The sequence below is a fragment of the Pagrus pagrus genome (assembly GCF_965226575.1).
Source record: "Pagrus pagrus genome assembly, chromosome: 17".
Lineage (NCBI taxonomy): Eukaryota > Metazoa > Chordata > Actinopteri > Spariformes > Sparidae > Pagrus > Pagrus pagrus.
In genome coordinates this window covers 6,237,459-6,263,608 of record NC_140201.1, presented here as the reverse complement: position 1 = coordinate 6,263,608, position 26,150 = coordinate 6,237,459, and the positions used below count along the sequence as shown (strand labels likewise).

The 26,150-nt window shown below is 40.3% G+C and overlaps 1 protein-coding gene across 3 annotated transcripts in view; it reads left to right on the top strand.

Moving 5' to 3' along the window:
* Positions 1-25,161, top strand: part of atp9b (ATPase phospholipid transporting 9B) — a 43,152-nt gene extending 17,991 nt beyond the window's left edge. For 2 of the 3 annotated variants that reach the window (XM_084378869.1, XM_084378871.1), the window contains 21 exons: positions 298-373; positions 2,125-2,201; positions 6,077-6,237; positions 6,714-6,856; positions 8,519-8,631; positions 10,983-11,228; positions 15,522-15,683; positions 15,924-16,016; positions 17,178-17,261; positions 17,515-17,685; positions 17,809-17,907; positions 18,027-18,116; positions 18,690-18,834; positions 19,219-19,283; positions 19,826-19,981; positions 20,248-20,312; positions 20,460-20,568; positions 20,684-20,741; positions 21,631-21,834; positions 22,934-22,966; positions 23,280-25,161. In XM_084378869.1, the coding sequence (XP_084234995.1) occupies positions 298-373; positions 2,125-2,201; positions 6,077-6,237; positions 6,714-6,856; positions 8,519-8,631; positions 10,983-11,228; positions 15,522-15,683; positions 15,924-16,016; positions 17,178-17,261; positions 17,515-17,685; positions 17,809-17,907; positions 18,027-18,116; positions 18,690-18,834; positions 19,219-19,283; positions 19,826-19,981; positions 20,248-20,312; positions 20,460-20,568; positions 20,684-20,741; positions 21,631-21,834; positions 22,934-22,966; positions 23,280-23,416 (2,487 nt within the window). In that variant the 3' untranslated portion in view covers positions 23,417-25,161. The remainder of the gene's footprint in view (positions 1-297; positions 374-2,124; positions 2,202-6,076; positions 6,238-6,713; positions 6,857-8,518; positions 8,632-10,982; positions 11,229-15,521; positions 15,684-15,923; positions 16,017-17,177; positions 17,262-17,514; positions 17,686-17,808; positions 17,908-18,026; positions 18,117-18,689; positions 18,835-19,218; positions 19,284-19,825; positions 19,982-20,247; positions 20,313-20,459; positions 20,569-20,683; positions 20,742-21,630; positions 21,835-22,933; positions 22,967-23,279) is intronic. The other variant, XM_084378870.1, reaches the window with a different exon arrangement.
* The last annotated feature ends 989 nt before the right edge of the window (positions 25,162-26,150 follow it).

Below are 26,150 nucleotides of genomic sequence, written 5' to 3'. Positions count from 1 at the left end.
GAAGTGGATCATTTCACAAGCATGTAGCATTTATGTGTTGATTATAATTGGGTGTCTTGCTGAAGTGCTGCCCATGTGCAATTATGTTTTGTTCTGTGGTTAATTTCTCAAGCGTTTTTGAACTACATTGCCTGTAATGTATCGGTGATAGTGTTGGAGTGTTTCATGGACACACAGTGGTAACAAGCCCTCAATATAAAGACGTGGCTTCCCTGCTTTACTGTGTATTAAACTGCCATCGATGCTTACACAATGAACAAAGAAACACAAGTGGTAAAGCAATCTTTTCTCCTGTAGGAAGACACAGATCCACAGATCCATGAGAGTCTGAGTATTGAAAACACTCTTTGGGCCAGCACAGTCGTTGCATCTGGTAAGTGAATGACAACTTCCATTTCATGTCCATTTTTATCTTGAAATGAGATAAAAGATTTTCCTGGCAGCTACAGTGTGATGGTTCCCCGAAACCCTGCAGAACCACAGACTGTGTTTATCAATGAGCTCCATGTGTCTTTTGCTGTCTAGTGAATTTCCCTTCCGCGTTTGTCAGGAAGTATTTTAAAAATTCTTAAGACTTAGACTACAGTAAAATACTGTACCTCTGCATCAAAAGGGGCTTCCATCCACCTGTTTTTCTGTGCAATTTTTATTTAAATAAAAGAGTCTTCATGTTATTCTGCATGTAACCTTAACGACCTGGTTCAGGTCCAGGCAGGGGCCCTTTTTGAATGTCACCCCCCTCAACCCATCATCACAGAGGGAATCTGGATTCGTGCAGTTGATGGAGAAACGCACTGATTCATTTTTAATGAGATTTTTGAATTTTGCTTAAAACTTCTGGAATATTTTGAAATTAAGTCCATGCTTTTTTTCAAATAACATAAACAGCAATTTAATTTACTTCCAATGATGGTGGGGTTATGTGGGCTTTGCAGCGGTGTATGTGTCAAGTACAGCTGGTACTGGTGTATCGATTCTGCAAAAAAAAGTGTTTTAACGTTTCAAATATTCAGAACTGATATGTATTGATATTTTCTGACAACATCAGTACTTTATAATATAGGTAATTCTGCTTGGTCTTGTACTCAAGCTGTGATACACAAAGGATTCATTGCATTAAACCTTGAAGGCGTTTGATGTGATCTGAAGAACTCTGAGAATACCCACAGTTGAGGTAATCCTCCCTCGCTCCGACTGAGCGATTCCCCACAGAAACGATTGTGTCAGTTGAGAGTGTTTGTGACGCTCCCAGCGATGGCCACACCATTGATTTGCGGTGTTGCTCTCCCCTCTGGCCTGACCTTGACCAGAAGAACAAACACACACACTCGCACAAAAAGCCTGACTTAGACCCCTTACATCATCTCTACTTGGGAATGTCATTGTCCCCCACAAGCCTCCCCTTGACAGACACTTCATTGGCTCTACAGTGGCATTCTGGGCACTTGAACTGGCCCGGATCACCGTGTATTCACTCCCTTATAGGCCCCAGTCCAGCTGTGACCGGAGAATTAGTTGTTCGCATATTCAAATTGAAGCCCCTCTGCATGCTGAGCCGCACACCATTTGTCACATTGCTCAATATTTCTGACATTAGAAGTCAACGATAGCAATTCATCACCTTTCTCCTGAGGTCCTGTAACCACTGGTCTCTTTTCTCCTTCTTTTTTTATCTTCACTTCACTTTCCTCGCTTTGTTTTCTGCCCATTTTTAACTCTCTTGCCATTTTTTATAGTTCAGGGATTTCAGGGGCTGTATTTAGGTTTATTATTGCCTTCCCCCTTCCATTAAGCTCATTTAATATTAATGACTCATTAATCCTTTGTAATAAGGCCACGGTAATGAATTGGCAAATAAAGATGGCAGCGTATTGATCAGGTTTTATGAGCTTCCATAGGGTGGCTGAAGGCCCTGAGAGTCTAAGCGTATTAAACTCCTGTCTGTTGGCTTGAGTGGCAATGAGACAAAACTGCCTCAGCTCAGCCTTATTGTGTTTCCACTCATGCAGTTCATCTTACTTGACCAAGATGAGTGTGTGCATGTATGCTTGTGTGTGTGTGAGATGGTGGAGGAGGGGTGCAGTTAATGAGCAGCATTACTTTCCTTGTCTCTCTCCTTGGCAGGCACGGTGATAGGGGTGGTGATCTACACAGGCAAAGAGACCAGAAGCGTACTGAACACGTCCTATGCCAAGAACAAGGTGAATACTTCTTAGTCTTTGTGTTTCTGAAGGAATGATGGAAAGTTGTCTGATTATGTTACAGAGTTTTTGGGTCGCACACGCTTTAAATGTGAAGATGCTTTTACTATTTTTTTCAGAACAAGTTATATGCTTGGGGGAGTGTATTTCATGATATACTATGATTATTTTTAATCAATGAAACTCCTAAATCATTTCCTGACATAGTGGCCAAAAAAAAATATCAATGTTTCAGCGCACAGCAGGATACCATTGACAGTTTTATTAATAATTTACATTAAAAACGACAAGAAGCCTTTCTTGCCATGTCGATTTATAGTTTGGTGTTAAAAAAAAAACAAAACAAAGATATTACTGTCACATGAGACAGACGAAACGCAGCAAATTGTCAGTTTAGAAGCTGGCAAAAGGTCATGTTTGTAATTTTTGCTTGAAAAGGACAATTAATCGTTCACCAAAACAGCTGCAATTCATTTTCTGTTGATTGACAAATCATTCCATGTCTCTTTAATTCTTGCTTTACCCAGTTTACTGTCCTTTTTTATTTCTTATTTTCATTAAAGCCCTTCTAGAGACGTATGTTGCAAATAAGCATCTGCTATAAACACTATGATACTCACTTCAAACAGCTTTCTTGCAGTTTGTCCATGTATATTATATCTCTACCTATCAAATAAACCGATAATAATGAATAAGTCAGATTGTTGAGAACACTGAAATGCACTTTTGAGTATATTTCTTGTCTTTTCTTGCAGATTTGCACTGATTTTGAAAAAAATAAAAAAATAATTTATGAAGATGTCTTGGTTTTGCATACAGATCTGAGAAATTAAGATCTTTATTTAAGCATTTCCCAAAGCAGTCAGGTGAACTAAAAAACTAGGGCTGAGCAATATGACCTCAGAATATTGTGATATTATTAAGCTATATTGCGATACACAATATATATCTATATTTTGAAATCTCCTACAAAGCACCTCATAAATGGTAGGACTGGGCGACAAAATCTAATATTACAATATTTTTCGAATAAATACCTTGATATCAATATTGGGACAATAATAGTAATGATGACTATTGGTCCCTTTCACAAGATATTAACACAATGAGATTTTTAGGTAATCATCAGTAATGTGGGTATAATGAAGTAGAACAGTCTGGTAAGTTCAGAAAATTTAATCACTTTACTGTAATGCAGCTTTTAAAACCAGTAAAGACAACACTTATGTCATATCATGATATAACAATATCCAAAATATAAGACGATATAGTCTCATATCACGATATATATCATATTTATTGCTCATCCGTAGCGTAAACATAAATGTTTTGTAAAAGCTGTCGGGTGAAACACCTCACACACACAAAGTAACATCTGTTCCAACTTCCCCTCCTGCCATCTTTGTTCCCCTGCCTCTAATCACTAATCAATCACTACGGCGAGGTGGTTTTTTAACCTTGACTTTCTAGATAAAGTTGGACCTGTCAATGCTAAAGGTCAGCACCGGTTGCTAATTAACCAAAAGGGAAATTAACCAAGCGAGGATTTAAATGACATTTTCAGCTGAAAGTTAATCCCACAGAATCCCCATCGAGCGTTTTTGTCCCCAGATTGAGGAGATTAATGAAAATTTGATTCTAAATATAAGATTTTACCTGGAAGATGGCTGAGCTAGATAGACACGGGTCAACTGATAGAGACGGGCATCAGAGGGATCTGTGAGGCGGTGTTTTGGTCATGCAGTGACTTTTACACACAAAGTTATCACCTACAGCTGTCCGCGCCACTAAAGCTCTCTGTGGCTCAACACGGCCCCCTCCTACTGCAGCACAGTTTTGACACCAGTGTCTTTTATTAAGAACGCTGATGTGGCCGGTCGAACGGCGGGGGCCACTGTTTTGTGTAAGCTCGACAGTTGAGAGGAATTCAATATTTCAAGGAGATGATGTCAGAAGTGCCAATATGGAGACTGGAGATTGGGGGAGAAAGTCGATACAGTGTGGCTGAAGTCGCAAGAACGTTTTGGCCTCATATAATCTGTTGTGACACGGGCCAGGACAAAGCCTGCACTTGATCAATCTGACAGGACGTCAGACATAGATTCACTCTTTGTCTCGGTATTGTTAGACAGACCTCTGTCTGAGTAAAGAGACAGAACAATGTCATTTGACAAGAGGCTGCTCTTCAATAAAGATTTGTTCGAGGTACATATCCAAGTCCCAATACTGTGCTCTCTTCACGTGTCTCTCAAACTGTGTTACTCCGAAAAAACTGGTAAAGTTGTTTACTGAAATCTCAAGAATCAATTTCAGTGTATTTTCTCGACTTCCTTGATTCGCCGCTGTCACAAACGCTGAACAATCCACTTCTTATGGACTAAAGTCCTGATATTCTTTGGTTTTAACTCGATGAATATTCATGTCCCGGGGCCGCGATTCTTCATCAGATTTCACACACATGCTAAACTACAAGCCACACAGGCAGATCGAATCATTCCTTTCACTTTTAATGGCATGGAGATGAATGGAGTAAAATATGCACTTTTTTATTCATTGATAGCATCTTTAGGTTGAGGTAATTGAGTCCTTTTTTCCCCCCTTGACTGAATGAATAATGACTTCATCTGATCCCCGGCAAGGCTTGGAAAATTTAGACCAGCCATTGTTCAAGCAGAAGGGGATCCTTTCGCTTTTCAGGCATGCACTGTGCTCTCTGTCTTAATTTTTCTTCATTTTAATCCACCCAAACCCCCTATTTTTCTCAATAGCTCAACCATGAACCATGTAGTGAGGCAGCGGGGTGGGGAGATACCCACCCGCTCCCTTCCCTTCTCCGCACTCTGCTACTGGGAGTTTAACAGCGACTGATAAATCAGTCACACTGGTCTCCCAGCTCTCCCAGTCCTCAGGGGAATGGGGCTTGGTGGGGGTTTAGGCACTGGAGGAATTTTGCTTGCTTTTTATATGTGCTTGCCCCCTCCCCTCCTTTTCAGAGCAGTTCCTTTTATTTGAGGGAGGAGAGATGTTATGTTCTGCTGTTTTTGTAAGCGTGGTGCGTCAGAAGAAAGCCCTCTGTGTACAGGGCTTCGCTGTGAGCGCTGCCAGAAAGGGGAAGGGCACTTCTTTATTTGACATCTTTTTCCCACATGCTCCATTGGCTGGGAGATACACTCGAAAAATAAAAGACAACTCTGACCCTCTTTTTTGTCTTTTTTTTTTTTTTTCCAGAGAGCCATCTCAATATGGGAACTTTATTTATTTTTGAGGCCTTTTGACCTTCTGTCGCATTCAAGGAACCAGGCAATAGTGCAGCTCGTAGGTTGCCACAAAATAGGGCCACCAATAAACTTATTTATGTTGTACACAGGGTTTGCATGATAAAAGCCGGCAGCCAAGAATGTCTTTCATTGGCTTTGTGTTTCCTCCCTGTGTAGCATATTGTCAGGCTTTGGGAGCAGATGGGGAAGTTACAAAGAGTCTTCTCGAGGAAAGGTTTTCAGAGAAGGAAGTGTTTACATCTCCAGTTTGGACCTAATATCAAACATTTACGAATTGTGTGATTCATGTGAAAGCAAACACAAGCTTTAGAGTGTGGAATGTAAAGAAGGGCTTGGCAATATGAGAATATATATCTTCTTAGATTTTGAATCATCATATTGTGATATGACATAATTGTTGTCTTTTCCTGGTTTTAAGGCTGCATTAAAGTAAAGTGATGTCATTTTCTGAACTTCTGAACTTGTTCTGATACTTGTCTTTTACCCACTTAATCATTATCTCATTACTGATGATTATTGAGCAAAAATCTAATTGTGTTAATATTTTGTGAAAGTACCAATAGTCAGATTCTGACCTCTGACCTCTTGTCTCTATAGGTTGGCCTTCTGGACCTCGAGCTGAACCGCCTCACCAAGGCCCTGTTCCTGGCCCAGGTGGTCCTGTCCATCGTCATGGTAGCAGTGCAGGGGTTTGTGGGTCCTTGGTTCCGCAACCTTTTCCGATTTGTCGTGCTTTTCTCCTACATTATCCCCATCAGGTACTTTGTTAATTCTCTTCATACTTTGAATTGCTGTTATTGTTTATTGTGTGTGTTTTTGTTTTATGTTTTCTTTTCCATGCAAAACATTTTGTCTCAATCTAAATCATAAAATCTTCCATCTCTGCTTTGAAACCCAGGCTCCCCATCTGCATCTCAACTGGTGGCCTGTGGGCTGAATCCTGGCCTTTTGATCATTATATTAGTAGGCTAATTGGCCTGTTCATTAGTTATGTCTGTTGCCTAGCACAGAAATACTCTTAATTAAAAAAAATCTCCCAAGCTGTTAAAACAAAGGGAATTTAGTCTGACATCCTACTGTAAGGGTGCATTGTTTTTTTCCTGCACTCATGTATTCAAAATTATTTTTTAAATCGTGATGGTAATAAAGTGTTTTTTTGTGTTTTTTTAATAGTTTATTGTTTATATTCATATCAGGAATTGTAGATCACAGCCTGTTTTTTTCTCCTGTGTAGTTTGCGTGTAAACCTGGACATGGGGAAGTCAGCATATGGCTGGATGATCATGAAAGACGAAAACATCCCAGGCACTGTTGTGAGAACGAGCACCATACCAGAAGAACTGGGCAGACTAGTCTATCTGCTGACAGACAAGACTGGTGGGTGTCCAATCACACTAAATGAATATGTTTGCAGTAGATGTTTGGTATTTAAAGGGATAGTTCGGGTCTTTTGATGTGGGGTTGTATGAGGTACGTGTGTGCAGAAAAGCGCACACACACAGCGACTTTTAGCGGCTGTCTGTTGGTGCTACATGCTGCTTCTCCACACGGGGAGAGCTGACGGTCATCTACTGCAGGTAATACACTGACTAGGAATAAGTGCCTCATTCAACCCCACATCAAAAGACCCCACTTATCTCTTGAAGTTTAAGCAACATTTTTATTCTTCTTCAAAAGCTGTGCAGTCATTTCCCAGTTTCATGCTCCATCAGACCCTGTCCATTTCAACAAGTGTAGCACAGATTCAATCCTTAAATCTTATCTGATCGAAGATTTTCAACATTGTGAATTAAAAGATAAAAGTTTCAACAAATGTTCTGAATGTCCAGGCGATATTCAGGCGTCCTCCGTTCCTCTCATTTCACAATCATGGTGTGATTCTCTAATAACAAATGGCTCCTCTTTACTAATGCTAGTCACTGTGTCAGTGATAAACTCCTGCGGTGGTCCTAACATGCCCCTTTGTCTTTCGCTGCTGATCTAGGTAGGAATAGATTAGCTGTAGAGCCTATTTATCCAGGTTGATAGTTAAAGCACATGGAAAGGGGAACAAACAATCAATCCAATAGAATTGGTTAACCCTGTGGCCCTAATGTTTTTAGAAGTTAGATGCCCTCTAATCAGCTTTATGCTCTATCAGCACTCATTCTGGCAACTGACATCCATTAAACAAGGCCATTGCCCTCGTTTTCAAAGTGTTTTTTTCTTTTCCTTTAGTGTCTGAACATTCACTCAGTCTTTTTGTATGCAATGTTGTGTCTTGTCTGTTGGTTGAGAGAGGACACGCAGTCCATATTGGTAATGAGATTAGGTCAATGACCCTGCAGGTCCCATGATGCATTATAGGCAGTCCTCTGGGTACAAATGCAGTCACTTTGTGTGTGTCTGTGTGCGTTCAGAGATGCTGAATATATTTGAATATTTTTAATTTTTGCTATGAAGGAGTGGCTGTGTGACCGCTGATCTATTTTTGTCTCTGACTGTTTAAAACAGCTTTCACTCTATAGAAAACACTGCTATCGTATTACGGATGTTTTTAAAGCTTTGTGGTTACAGAACACAAGATTTAAAGATATTGTTTTACTTTTGATTTCTTTTGACTAGCCAGTGAGAAAACGTGACTATAAACACACATTTTGTGTTGACTAAAGCGAGTGATGTATTGGCAGATAATAACTTATTACAGATATATTGTGTCTGACGATAACTAAGAAGAATTAATCAGGAAACAGTGTCATTATCACATAGTTTGTCCGTTAGAGAACACTGATTAGTTGATTTTCCAACTGCAAAATGACCAATTCATATGTCTCTTAGTCAAACTACATAAAAATTATAGACATAAAAAAGAAGTCTAAGGGATTCCTAGCTTGTTTTATGTTGTGTTTGTCAGGGTTAGGATTTCATAACGATGATGGGTCTTAAAAGTTTGGCTCTGATGATAACCCATGTGAAAAACAGAAATCGAGGAGCAATGTATAGGTGATGGAATTTCTTTATGATTTGTTGATTTGTCTGAACTTATCTTCTGAACTGCAGGAACTCTGACACAGAACGAGATGGTCTTCAAGCGGCTGCACCTGGGAACAGTATCCTATGGCACTGACACTATGGATGAGATACAGAGCCACATAATCCAGTCATATGCACAGGTAAGATTTATCACTGTCCAATGGGGGCAGTTTTTTTATTCATTCATATTTATTATCAATACATCAGCTGATTATTTCCTTGATTAGACATTTTTAAAGATATAATCTTACATTTCCACAGTAAAAATGTTTTAAAAGTCTAGAACGTCGTTATATATTAAGTTAAATACTTACGCTATCCCAAATAATTCGAACAATCTTCCTTTTAATCCACGAGAAATCCACAATTTTGGTCAGGGTAGTGGTGCGTTTGATTTGGTCTCCTGTTGCTACGACTTTGAGGGGAAACATCAAGTAATACATCAAAGAGTGAGGAAGCAAGTGGAGGAATATGACTGAAGATAACTTGCATATGAAACCCATTTAGCCTCTGATCTAATGATCTTATTATCTTATATCTTATCTTATTGACATTGATTTGATGACGTTGGATTTTTCAGTTAAGATCCTGAACATAAACACATCACAAATCCACATGATGAATAAACATGTGAATATTTCACCGTGGATTTTCAATGCTAATTCTGGAGTGACTCATCTTTGTCTCTTTATACCCTTTCACAAGACAAAGTAATTATTTTCCCATTAAATTATATAAACTCTAAATGTTTCAGTATCTAACAATCAGAAACAACCAAAACAAAGAAAAACAATTACAATGTTAGAATGTACTTCCAATAGGGGCGTGGATACATTAAAATACAAATATATTTCCCATATTTCACTTCATGTTTTTACTGCGTATCCCTGCCTCTCCCTCTAGATCAGTTAAATTATCTTGATATTTATCTAAGGATACGTTTTACCGGAAGAATCACATATTGTTCATTCATCATCGTGTCCCTGAGCCCCTCCTCATACTGTAAGCAAGTGTTTTCCTCACTGGGTGGCTCAGATCTGGCTGCAGTCTTGACTGAATGATATTGTTCGTTCTCAGCCAGCTCCAAACAGCTGGTCAACACTGAAACCATCTGCCACACACACACACACATTGACACACACACACACACACACACACACACACACACACACACACACACACACATTGACACACACACACACACACACACACACACACACACCCTTATGTGTAATCTCAGCTAATGAAAAATGACTCGTCTTTTTAGAGCTGGAGCAGGGGAGAGCAGCAGCGCCTCTGTCCAGCTGATGTTACTGTTTCTTTACTGTCACAGTGACATGATTACAAGACACTATTATCGTTTTAAGCTTCATTAGTTTAAACATTATTTCATCAAGATTAGGAGCAGCTAACAAGTGTTGTTTCCATTATTAGCTCGACAAATCAATTTATTTTTGTAGAATTTGAAAAAATAGTGATACCTACCCATCATAAGGTCCCGGAGCCCATTTGATTGCTGGGTTTTGTTTATTTAACAGTCCAAAACAAAAAGATGCAGCGCATTCAGTAACATCTTCTACATGTTGTCAGACATTTAACATGTCTGACAACAAAACTAAGTGATCTGTCCATTGATCCTTCAGTCACTTTTGATGAAGGTTGTCATCATGCGTCCTTACTGTACTCCCCCGTCACCCCTCCTTCGCTGCTGGCAGGATTGAAGGTTAATAATAAGCCAAAATCAAATGCTTCAGTAGAGCGTATCGCCCTCTGTCAAACGCAGCTGGCACAGTGGGCTGTCTGCCTGCTCGCGAGTCACCACCCAGTTAAACTGATGGTTGGTGTCAAAACAGCGGAACACATAAAAGACCCTCAAACCAGATATGACACGATAAAGACGGTGATACACCACTTCTCCTCGCTGTGTCATTTAGCTTGAAAGGGGGGTGTCGGAGTGAATTGGCTGTGAGTGTAGGATTAGATCAAGACGTCTACCACATGCAGGGATCCTATAGTGAGGAAATATGTGCAATGTTGTAACGTTTAGAAAACAATTTCTCAGTCTGAAACGATTATGTAATATATTTCATATGCAGTTAATCAAGCGATATGTATAATGATTGGTATTTATATTTAATCATCAGGCAGCATTGCAGTTGTTTTTCTAGATATCTTCTGGAGGGATTGAACCATGAAAATGAGCCATTAGTCTCGATAAAATGTAATTTAGGTCTTGTAAGTTCTAGTCACAAACATCATAATTTGGCCCAAACAGGGCTCAAAATTAGCACCAAAAACTGCCCAGATGCTGGTTAAATATGCAAGTGGCTGCATTTGCTACACTCATCAGCCAAAAACAATGATAATCTATTGAGGAGCAGGTAAAATTAAGCATCAATTAGCCATTTGGCCAGTGGACAAATAGATAATTTTGCACCTTGACTCCAAATATGAATTATTTTCAATTTCACATTATTTATTGTGACCTCAGGTGACCTCTCAGCCCTCCAATGGTAGCACCAGTGGCGCCACTCCATCGCGGAAGACTCAGACGTCAGGCCCCAAAGTCCGCAAGAGTGTCAGCAGTCGCATCCACGAGGCGGTGAAGGCCATCGCCTTGTGCCACAACGTCACGCCCGTCTATGAGTCGCACGTCAACGGAGAGACGGAGTCTGCTGAAGCTGACCAGGACTACAGCGATGACAACCGCACCTACCAGGCCTCCAGCCCTGATGAGGTAAATTTGAGATACAGGATGAGGTGTCGGCACTTTCACCTTAAGTAGAACTCAAACCAAAAACGAACTGATTTAAGAAAGTAGTGATGTTGGTTTTTCGATATAGTATTTCTTTTCTAGCCATTTTTGAAACATCTTGTAGTTGGGCTGATATTGTAAGTATAATACTTTTTGTGGAATTAGATTTCTGTTGTGGCTGCGCATGATTGTTTCCAATTAGTGTCATCCAAACATTTCCAACACCTCCAGAGCATTATAAAGTGCAAAAGTCCAAATTTATAGATAAAAGATAGATGTTGTCATATCCAAAATTAACAACATGTTTTAAGCTAATGATAAATTGTGCTTTAATCCATAATTGTTGGCATTTTGCCTTTCAAAAACAACATTTTCACCTTGGCCTGAAAATTGTTTGCTCTTCAGTTTGTCATACACAAAGGTAGTGTCAGCAATTCTGAAGAAGGACAGCTGATTGTTGATACCGACACTTTGGGCCGGTGGCTCTGTACAACCCACGTCGGTATTTGACAACCTGGAAATTAGACTTTTAACTATCTTTCTCTAGAAACGTTTACCCTACCTTTAACGAGGCGGTCTAGTACCAGTCTAACAGCACCATAAGTTACATCTTTATCGAACCAAAAACAAATCTGTTTGGATCATATTCATTCAAAAGCCTCAACTGAAGCTTCGAAGGTAAAAATCTCTAATCTTTTATGTCAGAGAGACAAATCCTAAAAATACCGAATCCATATGCAGGTCATGTGTTGTTAAACAGTAACAAATGGTTTTGCTCTCTGAGGCCCCATTTGCACTTGTCATTTTAAGTGTTTCATATCCGGATTGAATTCAGATACAATTTTATACACTTCTGGTATTAATAAACACTGGAGATGATCAGGAACAAACCCCGTGAGCGCCTCTCTACAGTTGCCTCTCTATCTTAATGTTTTATTGGTGATCATAAACAGCGCTGGTTTGTCAGGATAGTCATTTCACGATCACAAAGTCAGAGGTCACGAACTCCTCGTAGAGGTTAAGCTAGTTAATCGTCTGTATTTGCTGCCTGAGGATTTACTGCTCCAGCTGAAGGAAGAATGCAGCACAAAAACGATCCCCAAAGGCATCGCTAAAGCTTCCTTTCCTCTGGCTGATTCTCCACGTTACACAAGAGTTGCAGCTTTTATGACTGAGGATGCTGCTTAGTCTATTATTTATGACTTCTAATCATACTACTGAATTCAATCCAAGAAGAATGCTGATTTGAATTGAATGCTGGTAGGACAGGGAAAGATTTTACCATCAGTATTTGTTTATAGACATGTGTTTAATGTATATTGAGGGGAAGTTAATCTTTTCACGCGCACACTAAGTTCAAGGCTGTTGGCATGTTTATCACCCATGACAAGTGAGGCTTCGTAAAGCCTTTGTGAGACTTGCATACGTGTGTCGAACCCGCAGCCAAGTCTAACAATCAAAATGAAGATAAAAAGGTGGCGAAAGATAAATTCTCACTTTTCCATTTTGCCTGTCCGTTCTCTCCTCTCAGTTGATGTATATATTTATATATATCCCTGCTCACTCTGCTCTATCTCCCCTCTCTCCATTGTCTCACACTGCTTGGATTGATCAATATTTAATTTTCTCTCAGAGACGATGAGAGGTGGAGGTCTGTGATTGTTGGTCGAGCTCTCCCTTCCCCTCCAACTACATTCTTTGTTCTCTCTCTGTCCTTTTATTTCCCTCACTCTCTGCCTCTCTCTCTCGCTCCTTGTCACCTCACTCTCATTGACTGCAGCGTCAGATCTTGGCCACCACTGCACCTCTGTTAGTGATAGTTTGTTTGGCCCTGGCTCTCTGCTCAGCCTCTCTAATGTAATGAGCCGTCATTAAGGAGATGAAGTGGGCCGGCCGCTGAGGTCAGAACAGGGGTCATCTGACCTGCTGGTCAGCCGTGCTGTGAACAGAGTCTTCCTGTAACCTTTGACCCTTGTAATATCGGAGCAGAGCATTTGATTGTACCCTTTAATGACTGCCATTTCCAGGAAAGTAGGTGCTTTATCATTTCCAATTGGATGTAACAGGCCGACTCGGTGAGTGTACGAGGAATAAGCACCATGAGGAAGGAAGAGAGTATCTTAAATATGCAAATAAAGTATGATTTCTTCAGGCCGTGCAGTAACTTTTATAAGTGGCTGCCAGGCGAGCAGCCAGGTATCAGCAGATGAATTTTACAAAATGGTGCCATGTTTTAATCATTTATATCTGAAGTTATAATGGTTGGGTGCAATATTTAAAAAAAATAAGAGCTTATCAATCATTAAGATCAGGAATGTTTCAAGATATTATCAAATACAGTAACAGACATGAAACATATCTCACTCAGATCTGACCTCGCTTCCCAGATAACTAATATCAAATAATGTGATGATCAGTGTTTGGGTAGTTACTCAAACAAAGTAATGTATGGCACATTTTTTTTATAAAGTAACAAGCAATAATGCATTACTTTACATTCTTACTCCCTGGAGAAATTAACTAGTTACACTACTAGATACATTACTTTTGTGTTGCTCCACAGCATCGCCTTACATCCATTATCACCTAATTGCCAGCTAAGAATAACCTTATAGCACAAAGCCGGCAGAAAAATCATGAAAGCAAGCAAGCAAGGTGAAAAAGTATTTAACTGTTCAGGGCCGTCGTGACATGCTTGAGCTGCTGTTCATTTTAAAGGCAGAGCTGCCATTGTGATTTACATGATCACAAGAACACTGTGAACACAGTTGTAATGATTAATCTGGTTGTTTAAGCCAGTCTGCCCCTGTCATGAAGAATTATTTCCTATTACCATCGTAACACATGATCCACATGCAGTTTGTATCGGAGTTGACGAAGCTTTAAATAGTTTCTGTAGAGCTGATAAAGTCGGAGCTGATTTAGGATCCAACACGACATAGTGCATGTGTCCGTTTGTGTGTGCAGCTACATACACACACACACCAGGATAATGACACACAGATGTGTGTTAAGTAAATATAGGCAGCCCTTTTTACGGAGCTCAAAGGGGGAGCGGGAGAAATGATGGGGTATTAACAGGAAGTTCCAATTTGTAGGTCAGAGTATAATAACAACCTTTGAGTGAGCAAATTGAAAATGAACCCATTGAGAATTGAGTCGTGTGCAGCTGAACGCTCACTCGGGGGCCACAGTTCCTGCTGAGGAGAAAAAGAGGAAAGAGAAACAGAAAAACACTTATCTGGAGCTGAATGAGAAGAGCTCAGCGGCTCAGTCTGGAGATATCGTAATTCTCTCATGCCTCGTATTTCAACTGCACATGAAATCAGATCCGATCAGCTTATGGTCCACATTTGTCATGGATTTTCCTTATTTCCTTGTTAAACTGTTTTATACAGTGGTGGAGGAAATACTTTACATAAGTAATGATATTTATACCACGCTGTTAAAATGTTCTTACAAGTTGGCCTGCCATGAAAAATGTTACATAAGTAAAAATATGTAAGTTTAACCAGACAAATAATGCAAATATTAAAAAGTAAACGTACCATTGCATGAAAATGTCTTCCTGTGAATATTATATATGATATCATTTGATTACTATTACTCATGCCTTGATGTGAACACAGAGTTGTACTGCTGCAGTTGTTTGAGGTTGAGCTCATTTAAAACTTTTTTGGTAGTAATAATAAGTAATAATCTGATGATTATTGTTGCCATTATATGATTGATTGTTTGATTTGTAAAATACTGAATATATTTGGAAATGCCATTAAAATTACCCAGAATGGATGCTGGTTTTGTCCAACCAACAGTCCAAACATCAACTTTTTTAAAAGTGCATTAAAATTGTTGAAATAATTAAAAGTGACAACAACAAATCCTCATATTTGTAAAGCTGGAATCATGAAAATGACTTAAAGATTCCCAAGTAGTTAGTTGCCAAGTGTAATTTATAACAAAGCATCATATTTTATAAACTCTTCATATGTTTTAGACACAGAAATCTTAATTTGTAAAGTTACTTGTAACTAAAGCTGTCAGATAAACATTAAAAAGTACAATAATTAACTCTGAAAAGTAGTGGAGTAGAAGTAGAAAGTGGCATGAGATTGATATACTCAAGTCACACTCACACATATTTCCAAAATTGTGTGTGGCAACCGTCATCACCCTGCTATGTTTTATAGTAGTCAAAATGTGGAAGTTTGTGGTCTTCTAGTCGTCTGTAAGCAATGAAAGAACAACATTTATTCTTTCATATGACCTCCTCAGGTGGAGCTGGTGCGATGGACACAGAGCGTCGGCCTGACCCTGGTCAACAGAGACCTGAACTCCCTGCAGCTGAAGACTCCTTCTGGGCAGATCCTCTCCTTCCACATCCTGCAGATCTTCCCCTTCACCTCCGAGAGCAAAAGGATGGGCATCATCGTCAGGGTGTGGAGCTCGTATATAACAATATGATGTGTGGATGCTGTTTCCTGTGTGCTATTTTGGTTATTTAGTCATGCCCCTGTAGGGTTTCTGTGTCAGTCTACTAAATGAATGAATGTAGAGGACTTGCATCTCTTTAAGATTTGAGTTTTATAACTTGGCTGTTGAAGTTGACACGCTGCATGCCGAATGCTGCAGTTGTACTCAGGAAATGTACTAACTGTACTTTGTAATCTGGTTTAGGAGGAGTCAACAGGAGACATCACTTTCTACATGAAGGGTGCTGATGTTGCCATGGCGAGCATCGTCCAGTATAACGACTGGTTGGAAGAAGAGGTAAGGCTCTAGCCGAGTCTATCCCGACTCGGGAGTGTTCATACCAACCTTGCAATGTGAAGTAATGTCTCTTGAAAAAGTAAATTTGTGACTTTAATCTCAGAGAATTCAACAATTTACGACTATAATTGCAGAGAGCCATGTGGTCTTCAGTTCCTTTCCAACCTTAATCTCAGAGATCTTGACTTTATCGCAAAATATAACCCCCCGTTCCCAGTCTCAGCAGCTGAGCTGAGGCAGCTGTTTATTAAAAAAAATGTCCAGAAACACCTCAGAAAGCAAAAAACTGGACTCAGCAGCCAGTTTGTCCAGCAGCAGCCGTGTCTCATCCTAAAATGTAAATCAAGACCATAAACCTGTCACCGCTCATTTAAATTGAGCCCCTGTGGATGAGAACATTAGTTGCTAAGCTGTTATCATATAGATAAAACAACAGATACACAACATATGTATTGTCACACATGGTGATCATTCGTGAGCCAGTGCCCTCTCTTAATCAGGACATTCATGTAGAGATCAGCGGTCCATGTCTACACCAGCTTGGTGGTCGAAGGTCTTGTGTGCGTATGTTCATAATTATATTGGCATTATTGAGTCATGCAGCACTGGGGGCAGCGTTTGATTTAATTAGTGACCTACATAAAGTTGAAGTAATTACAGTATGTCATATTCTTGAACAATGGTGCTAATGATGTCCTGTTGGCTGTAATATCCCGCTGTCAAATCAGCCAGCGCTACGGCTACTCTGCTTGTCAATAACCAATCAACAGGACGGATTCGCCCCATTGGTGTTTCATATCAAAAATAAACCGCCATCCATCCCTTTGTTTTACTGTGTCCTCTGGATTGCACCAGAGGCCATGTTATTCACCATTGATTTCTTTGGTGTTGGTAGCAATATGCAGCTATTGACAGCACTGTACATGGTGTACTTATACAGCAGCTGTTATAACAGAACACATGATCTGTGCTGTATGTGATTTATATTCATCTCATGGAAAAGACATAATTAAACATGAACATTAATTTTAAATAACCCAGATCTTCAAATTCTCCTTTGAAATGATGTAATGTTGAGCATTAAAACCCTAATGAAGAAATACATGAACGACTGTGTGTGTTTATCTCTGTTTACTGACATCTTCTCCTCCTTTCTCTCAGTGTGGGAACATGGCCAGAGAAGGCTTGAGGACGCTGGTGGTGGCCAAGAAGTGTCTGTCTGAGGAGCAGTATCAGGACTTTGAGGTATAGATGAATACTGTTGTACAGTGCAGTTTGGCCGCCATTTTTTGTTTTGTTTTGCTTCAAAAGAAGAGCACACTGAGCTCAAATGAAGCTTTTAATGGCAGTATTACTGAATGCCTGTTCTTAAATCCCAATTTTTATTTCCACTTTGCAAGTTCAGTCCTCCATTGCCTGCTCTTTAACAGCCTGTTTAAATCAACCATTTCCTCCTCATTTATCCCCCATACACTCCTCTCTTTCTCTTTCTATGCAGAACCGCTACAACCAGGCAAAGCTCAGCATCCACGATAGAGGCCTGAAGGTTGCAGCAGTGGTGGAGAGCTTAGAGAGGGAGATGGAGCTTCTGTGTCTGACCGGGGTAGAAGACCAACTACAAGCAGACGTCAGGCCCACGCTGGAGCTGCTCAGGAACGCTGGCATCAAGGTTAGCAGGGAAATGAAGCGCTTCTTCACAGTTAAAGCTGCTAAAGAGAATCACATAGAAAGCCCACAGACCTTCGCACCACATCTTCAGTCCACTCACATATTGATCCTGTTTTCTGCTCAGATCTGGATGCTGACAGGGGACAAGCTTGAGACGGCTACATGCATCGCCAAAAGCTCCCATTTGGTCTCCAGAAGCCAAGACATCCACGTCTTCAGACCGGTACGCTGTCCTTTCCCTCTACACGGTGCTTTGATGTAATCATGTGCGCCTGATTTACATGAGATAACACAAAGCATGAATAAGCTCACGGCTAATTGTATCGTGTGGCTCTCGAGCAGGTCTCAAACAGAGGAGAGGCCCATCTGGAGCTCAACGCCTTCAGAAGGAAACATGACTGTGCTCTGGTCATCTCTGGAGACTCCTTAGAGGTACTTCAACACAGTGCAGCTCACAGTGACATTTCCTTGCACAGCAGATGATGCTGAGGATGCAGCCAAACAGGCAATGAGAGAATAAAAAAGTTCTCAGCCAAAACTAATGCGTTGGAGTTAAACCAAGGCCTTGAGGATTCGGAGAGGAAGACTAATCACCAAAAGATATTGGTCATTTTTTTTATGAGGCAGAACAATCAGAACTTGTTTGTAACAGCTAAGCAGGAGTTTTGCATGTGGTTGGAAGAGAAACAGATCAGTGTTTTCACTTATATTGTCCACAAGTCAAATATATAAATAAATCTGGAACAGGATGTCCTTAAAAAGTCTCAAACATGTCTTGAATTAAATAGATATGAGACCTTAAAAGACATTAAATTGCAAGTTGCTAATATCTCTAATATTCCTGCATAAAACCTACCTCTACATGGGACCACATATCTTCTACTTACGTTTTGATTATTCTGTCTTAAATTTAGCTGAAATATATCTTGAAATGGTCTTAAAAAGTTTTGCTAAACATTCGTATCCAGTAAACTGTTTTGTGTCTCTATCTTTGTTGTGCTGCAGGTGTGTTTGCGGTATTACGAGCACGAGTTCGTAGAGCTGGCGTGTCAGTGTCCAGCGGTGGTCTGCTGTCGCTGCTCCCCGACTCAGAAGGCCCAGATCGTCACGCTCCTCCAGCAGCACACCGCCAACAGAACCTGCGCCATAGGTGAGTGCTGACGGATGATGTAGCAGCAGAAATGCCGGCTTGGGAGGTTGTTGGCTCCAGTCCAGAGACAGCCTGGGAAATTATGTGAAGGGAGGGGGTGTCTTTGTAGATTCAGCTCAGTCCTTTAGAGAGCGAGATGTTAGACAATGTGTAAAACAATCTAGTAGACAGATTTATTAAGTAAGAAATCCAGACTGAAAAAGGTGAATTGGTGCCTGAAAACTGTCTACATACTGCTGTGTTACTTCTTATATCCACAAGATGGCAGTCAAAGTTCACTAAGATAAGCACCTGGCAAAGTCTGCTGCTTTTATAACCTCAGTGCTTCTTTGTGAAACAGTGTGAAGCTTTTCTTAAAATGTGTGTTCTTCCGTTTTGTGTCAGGTGATGGAGGAAACGATGTCAGTATGATCCAGGCTGCAGACTGTGGTATCGGGATTGAAGGAAAGGTAAAGACCTCCCACAGAGCTCAAGTGGTATCCTAGTTTAGTAATTTGTGGATCTTTTTTCGCGCCCCTTGGTGGGTCCGTTTTCCAGAGTTGGGAGTCGTTGTTTCCGCTTCAGAGTGTTCAGGAGCTTTAAAGTCATACGAGGAAACAACATGAACACTACAAAGAAGATTTGTTGTATTTTATTTGCTTTGAAGTGTTTAAACAACATATTGATAGCTAGAAGATTTTGTTACAGACTTGTTGATGCACCCATTCATTCCCCAAAACCACTAAAATATTGCTTTACCTGACTTGTTATCAGGGTAAACGCTAATAAATAACTTTTCTAACTAATCTTATACCATATTACAGATTATATTCGATTCCTGCGTATTTTCTCAATCGGAAACAAAGTACAAACAGCACCCATGCTTCCTTTGAAACTCAAGTTACAAACTACACAGCTGCTGTATCTGCCTTTTTCGTCAGTTTTGAGGTTCGTACCATTTTATTTTATGTTTTTAATATTCTTTAATATCTTTCTCCTTGTGTGTAAACAGGAAGGGAAGCAGGCGTCTCTGGCCGCAGACTTCTCCATCACTCAGTTTAAGCACATCGGTCGCCTGCTCATGGTTCACGGCAGGAACAGCTACAAGCGCTCCGCAGCGTTGGGACAGTTCGTCATGCACAGAGGCATGATCATCTCCACCATGCAGGTACAGTCCTAAATAAAAAAACTAAGTGTGTTTTGAAAGTAAAATAGTCACTTCATAATTTAAGAAAACTTTCCAGGATCTTTTTCAGAATCTTCTTAATGACTGCATCTTTGTTTCAGTCATATAAATGTTTTGTTCTTATAGTGTCTGTTTTCAATTAACACTCTTTTTTAATATGTGCTCTGTGGTGAAGCTGAAGACAATTATCAACGTTGTGGACAATAAATCTCCTAACTTACTTTATGGCTTTTGTTTTCTGTCCTCAGGCTGTGTTCTCCTCCGTATTTTACTTTGCCTCTGTGCCCTTGTACCAGGGTTTCCTCATGGTTGGGTAGGTACCTTTTTCTAAATGTCCATGAACATTCTTAGGTATAATTTTGTGAAAATAATGAGGAATTATTGTTTATTTTAATGTGAATTTTGCACCCAGTCTATTCCCCATGCTTAATTATTCTGTACGCCACTTTGTTCTGTGCAGGTATGCCACCATCTACACCATGTTTCCTGTCTTCTCACTGGTTCTGGACCAAGATGTGAAGCCGGAGATGGCTCTTCTTTACCCAGAGCTTTATAAAGACCTCACCAAGGTACTGCGCCACTCCCTAAAATGTGTCTGTCCCTTCATCCACATTTTCCCCCGTTGACAACTTTCAGCAGGTCACCAGGTGTGTTACGCTCATGGATTATGTTTCTCTCTTTCAGGGGCGTTCATTATCTTTCAAGACTTTCCTCATTTGGGTTTTGATCAGTGTGTATCAAGGTAAGGTGAACAGATTGTTAGTACAAGTTAAATTTGACCATCAGTCACTGTATCTGCCGGATGAATTAGCTTCATTAAAATAACCTGTAAGTTTTTAAACAGCAGCTCAAACATGACTATATCTGTAATGAATGAGCAGGCTGGTTTTGGAGACTGTCAGAGCAACTCTTCAACCACCATTTCATCATTTCTGCTCTGTCTAATACCAGGGTCCCCGGGCCCCTTCAAACTCTCAGACCGTCTGTTTCTCAGTATCTTAGGTTTCCAGCCGCCATCCGCTTTTACATGCAGGCTTTTGTCTGTCCAGTAAATCGATATTTCTGTAATCGCTAAGCCATGCAGCGTGTGAGAAAGATCTATGTTCCTGCTCGAGCGTGACTTCCTGACAGCTCGAGGTTTTTAATTAAAGGCCAATACCAGGTCTGTGGAAAAAAAAAGAAACGTGAAGACGATATGAGAGGACGACAGCGGAGGAAAATATTAGGCGCCAATCTCGCTTAATTTATTACAGAGTTTGACTCGCTGGAATGCACTGTACGAAGACTGTATGAAAAAGCAATTATGTGATCGGTTGGAGGCTATTAAGCTCAATTTGTGTCGTGTTATAATAAAATGAAAGGCTATCAAGATACAGGAGGCGCCCGAAGATGAGCGAGTGTCTGGACACTTTAAGATTTTAACAGAGTGAGACACACTGGAGCACATTGTGCATCATACCCTCATTAATATGTTATAGACAGTCCTTATCTCCAGACAGATTCATTCTTAATTGTCTCAGTCAGCTGTATAAAGAAAAATGTTATGAAATGGTCCCGCATGAAAACACAGACACAACCTAACCTGGTCTGGTAACGACACCTGGTCGATTTGTTTCTTTTGGCGCCACCAGGTGGCATCCTCATGTACGGCGCACTGGTGCTGTTTGAGTCGGAGTTCGTGCACGTGGTCGCCATCTCCTTCACAGCGCTCATCCTGACCGAACTGCTGATGGTGGCGCTGACGATCCGTACCTGGCACTGGCTCATGGTGGTGGCCGAGTTCTTCAGCCTGGGCTGCTACCTGGCCTCGCTCGCCTTCCTCAACGAGTACTTCGGTAGGTATTCATTTCTTTTCCCGGAAGTTTCTAGTTCTCGTGTATTTCCTTTTTTATCTCTGTCACTTGTTTCTGCACTGTGTAACTTCAGTGAGAGGGCAGGATCGCAGCGTTGCATACGTGTTTACTACAAGACACAAGTTTTAAACACAACATTGTTCTGACGTGATGAGTTTTGTTTGTAGTCAGCACCTACATGACGTCTGACAGACTTTTACAGCCCTGAGATTTGTGTTTACGACAGTGGTGTTGCACTCAGAAACTGTGTGTTTTGTTTTCTTGGTTCAAGAAGGCCTTTATGAAAGTTGTGTCATGTTATGTTAATCCGCTGATGATTTTGTAAATTAATGTTGTTAGTCCCACACACTGTCTAACGTGCAAATATGCATTTATTTGTGGCATTTGGGTACGAGACCTAGAGTTTGCCTGAAGGTCTAGAACAGAAAAGCAGCAAAAAAATGCATGTTACAAACGGTGACAGTGTGCAGGAGTGTGTTTACAACTTTTGGTCTACTCAACCCTCTCCTACGCTCTTGGCTCATGAAATCAAAGGTCAAAGCATTTTTCTGCTCCAAGTCAATGTCATAAAACGGAGAAAAGTACTCAAAGTAGTAGCTTGTTTTGTCCAACCAACCAACCAAAACCCAAAATAAATTCAGTTGAGATAAGCAGAAAATCCTCTCATTTGAGCAAGAAATTGCATTTTTGCTTAAAAAAGTACTGAAATGATTAATTGATTCGATCGCTTCAGCTCTACTTCTTGCAGCACGTAGCTCCGACTTTCTCTCAAGTTTGCTTACTTGAAATGCCAGTGAGCTTTGAGTACAGTCGAAGAATAACTTTGTTTTGTTTGTCCAGTCCGGTATCGAACGGGCCGAGAGCTTGAAAGCAGTCAGTCTTTGATGAAACACTACCAGGCACTCAAGTGTTGTGCAGTAGTTCAGCCGTCAGCTCTGTGCCTTTGTGCTTTTATTGCTTCCCCCTTCTTTCTTTCTTTGTCTCTGCCTGTCTCTTCCTGTTTCTCTCCTCACTGCTAAACTTTGTACTGCACTCACTCTGTTTCTGCTGCATTTCTTTTGCTTCTGTATGTTGGCAACAGGCATAGGCAGGGTGTCCTTTGGAGCTTTCCTTGGTAGGTGTGCAGCCTGTAAATTCATCTCCTCATTCCCTCGTCCATCTCTCTGCATTACTTACTATTTCTGTGTTCCAGTGATGTTTTACTGTGTCGTCGTTTTGTCTGTTTCATCTGAGTTTGATTTCTTTACATCATGTGCCCTGCAGGCCTTTATTATCTTGAGTCATTTCGCTGTCATGTTTTCATTTCATGGTTTTGTGACACATCTAGACGAGCATGTTGCTTTTGTCTCGTGGTTCGTTAATTGATTGAATTCTCCTGTACAAAGACGTGTGTAACTGAGCTGCTTTCCTTCTGTTTGCTCTCCCAGACTTGTCGTTCATCACGACTTGGCCTTTCCTGTGGAAGGTGTCCGCCATCACGCTGGTCAGCTGTCTTCCTCTCTACATAATCAAATACCTGAAGCGCAAGTTTTCACCTCCGAGCTACTCCAAACTGTCCTCATGAGCCAAACTTGGATTACCTTGTTTTGTAGTTTCGTGCTTCTCTGAGCGCTCTCTTTTCAGCACTTTTTTTACTCACTGATCCTCAGTGATGGTTAAGGCGACCTGTGGAGGAAAAGGAACCACTGGAAAAATGGGAAATTATGAGAAATGAAACAATCTTCTTCAGATCATGTCACTGGGATCTTGGGATGACTTGAAAAAGAAGCACAAGACTCTAAAAGGACGGAGACGAAGAGTGTCATGGTGACTGCACTGAGAAGGACTCAAACACTTGACCTCATTTTGTTGGGAAACGGTCAATCTGCCTTCTTTTGCTTGAAAGCATTTCAAACAAATCAGCTTCAAGTGTCATTTTATACACTTCTGATGCATTGTTTCAATGTTTAACTTTTTATATGTGGAGTTCAGACTTTTTTTAAGTGTTATTTTTTATTCTAGGTATTAATTCCAGTTGCTGGCATGCATCTGTGAACAGTGTTGAGTTGCTTGAAGGGATAAAAAAAATAAAAATAAATCCTTTGTTTTAATCTTTTCCTACATTACTGTAAATAAAAGCCTTTACATGCAGGCTTGGTTGCCACTGCTGTCAATGTAAACCTCATTAACTCTCGTACAAACGTGCATTAGAAAACAAGACAATTTACGATGACATTCACAAAGAAAATGCTGGAACTTGCTTCAAAACTGTATTTCTGTGCATTTTGCTGCTTCACGTCCTTGGGACATCATCAGAGCATCCTCTCCGTAGTATAAAACCAGCACTCCATTAGCCACGGTAAAAGTATTGTCAGCATATTTTGGCCTTGATTGTCCTGCATAATTTCACATTTACATTTATGATGTCTGACGGCAGCCATCGGTCCTCCTGTTCCGGACGTGGCAGCTCGATTCGTGCCTCATTACGATGTATTTTAATGTACCGAAGACGCGTCTCACAGCATTGGATGTAATACAATCAATCAGAGCGCTTGTTTTTGTTACCTCTGTAGCCAGATCTATAACTTCCAGGAGCTTGAGTCCTGCTGCTGTTCTCTGAAGATCATTTCTTTTATGGTAAAACTACTTTAAAGTCACAACGAAGGACCCTGAATCACTGTCCGCTGTGTATTTTTAGGCCTTTATTGACAACTCGACTCCCCCGGGCCTCTGTGTGACTTTGTCCTGTAGCAGACATTCAGCTCTTTATTTAAAAGGAGGGATGAGTTTTATCATTCGCTCCATGTACTGTAGGTGTTGAGCACGTTGTGAAGCACAGTGGAATAAATCAGATGGAAGAAACTTCTTTTAAAAAGGACGGTTCAGTGAACAGGATGTAGTGTAGTCGTGTTTATCAGTCAGGTTGTCATTTTGTGAATCATGTTTGAGTTAAACTCGGGTCGATCATTCCTGAACATAGTTGTGTTCATTTAATAATGTTGCAACCGAGCTGTGAAATGTGGCTACACTATTAGAAAAAAGAGAAATGGTGGATGTTTGAGGAAGAGTCGGTGTGGCTGCGACACTTTAATGCAAATTGCATTCAGCTTTTATTAAACTTCTGATTTACATTCTTATGAAAAGCAATTCCAGATGTCGATTCCTGTGTTTTCTGTTGAGATCTCTGTTCTGTGTGATGTCGTATGAACTTTTCTTTCTTGTGAACTTGCTTTCCATGTCCTACACTGGGATTTCTAACAACATGTCTGTTATTTATAATACTGTTATTGATTAAAGAATAATAAAGAGAACCAATAGATGCCAACTGAACTTACCTTTTTCTGTGTGTCGACAATAACTGGAGGTAGCTGAGGTTTTATTCACTGTGAAGTTCATCAGGTGGCCACTAGATGGAGGTAGAGACTAAACCCTCGACAGAAGAGGCTGTCACTCAAAGTAAAGGAGCATTACAGCAAATTTCACAATAATAATGATAAACTTTAGTCATGTAACACTTCAGCAGATAAAAACAAAATACTCATACTGCAATTACAAATTTAAAATAAGTTCAATGCAGTCGTCAAATAAAAACTGAAAAAACAATGAATACAAAAATAAGTAAATTAACAGGTAATAAGTAAATAGTACAAGGATTCGCGCTGCTCTGAGCTGAAAATATGAATACTTTGTAGATGGAACAAACATTTTCTTGCAACATTTTGAACCTAGAAAAACATAAAATGATGTAATTTTTTATTTTTATTTTAAGTATTGTTTTATACGTCTCTCTGAGCCCTTGAAGTAGTCATAAACAGTTACAACTGTTCATAAATCAAAACGTTCGTTATATCTGAGTTATCTCATAATACAATGTTTTGCTTGCTGTTCCTTCCCGTTGAGATTAGAGCGTTACTGTGCAGGATGATGTATGAGCAGTGTTTGTTTTCACAATTATCTGCTGAAGGAGGAAAGTTTGTCTGCTCTCGCCTTAAATCTGAGTTTAAAGGAAACGTTCACCCCAAAATCAGAAATACATATTTTTTTCCATCTAGATTGTTTTATTGTTATTTTGAAGACATCGACCGTAGAGGTGTCTGCCTTCTCGTTGCTGTTGAGTTTTTCAGATGTACCGTTTGCACTTTGAGCACCACGAGGCATCTCGTCTCATTATATCTGAGAGAAGATAGATGGCACTAAGGTTAAGTGGAAAATATATGTCTGTGATTTTGGGGTGAAGTGTTCCTTTAATACCTGGACATTTTGTGACATCATAAGTTTGGAAGCCAGTCGAGGTCTGGTATGAATCTGACAAAAACATG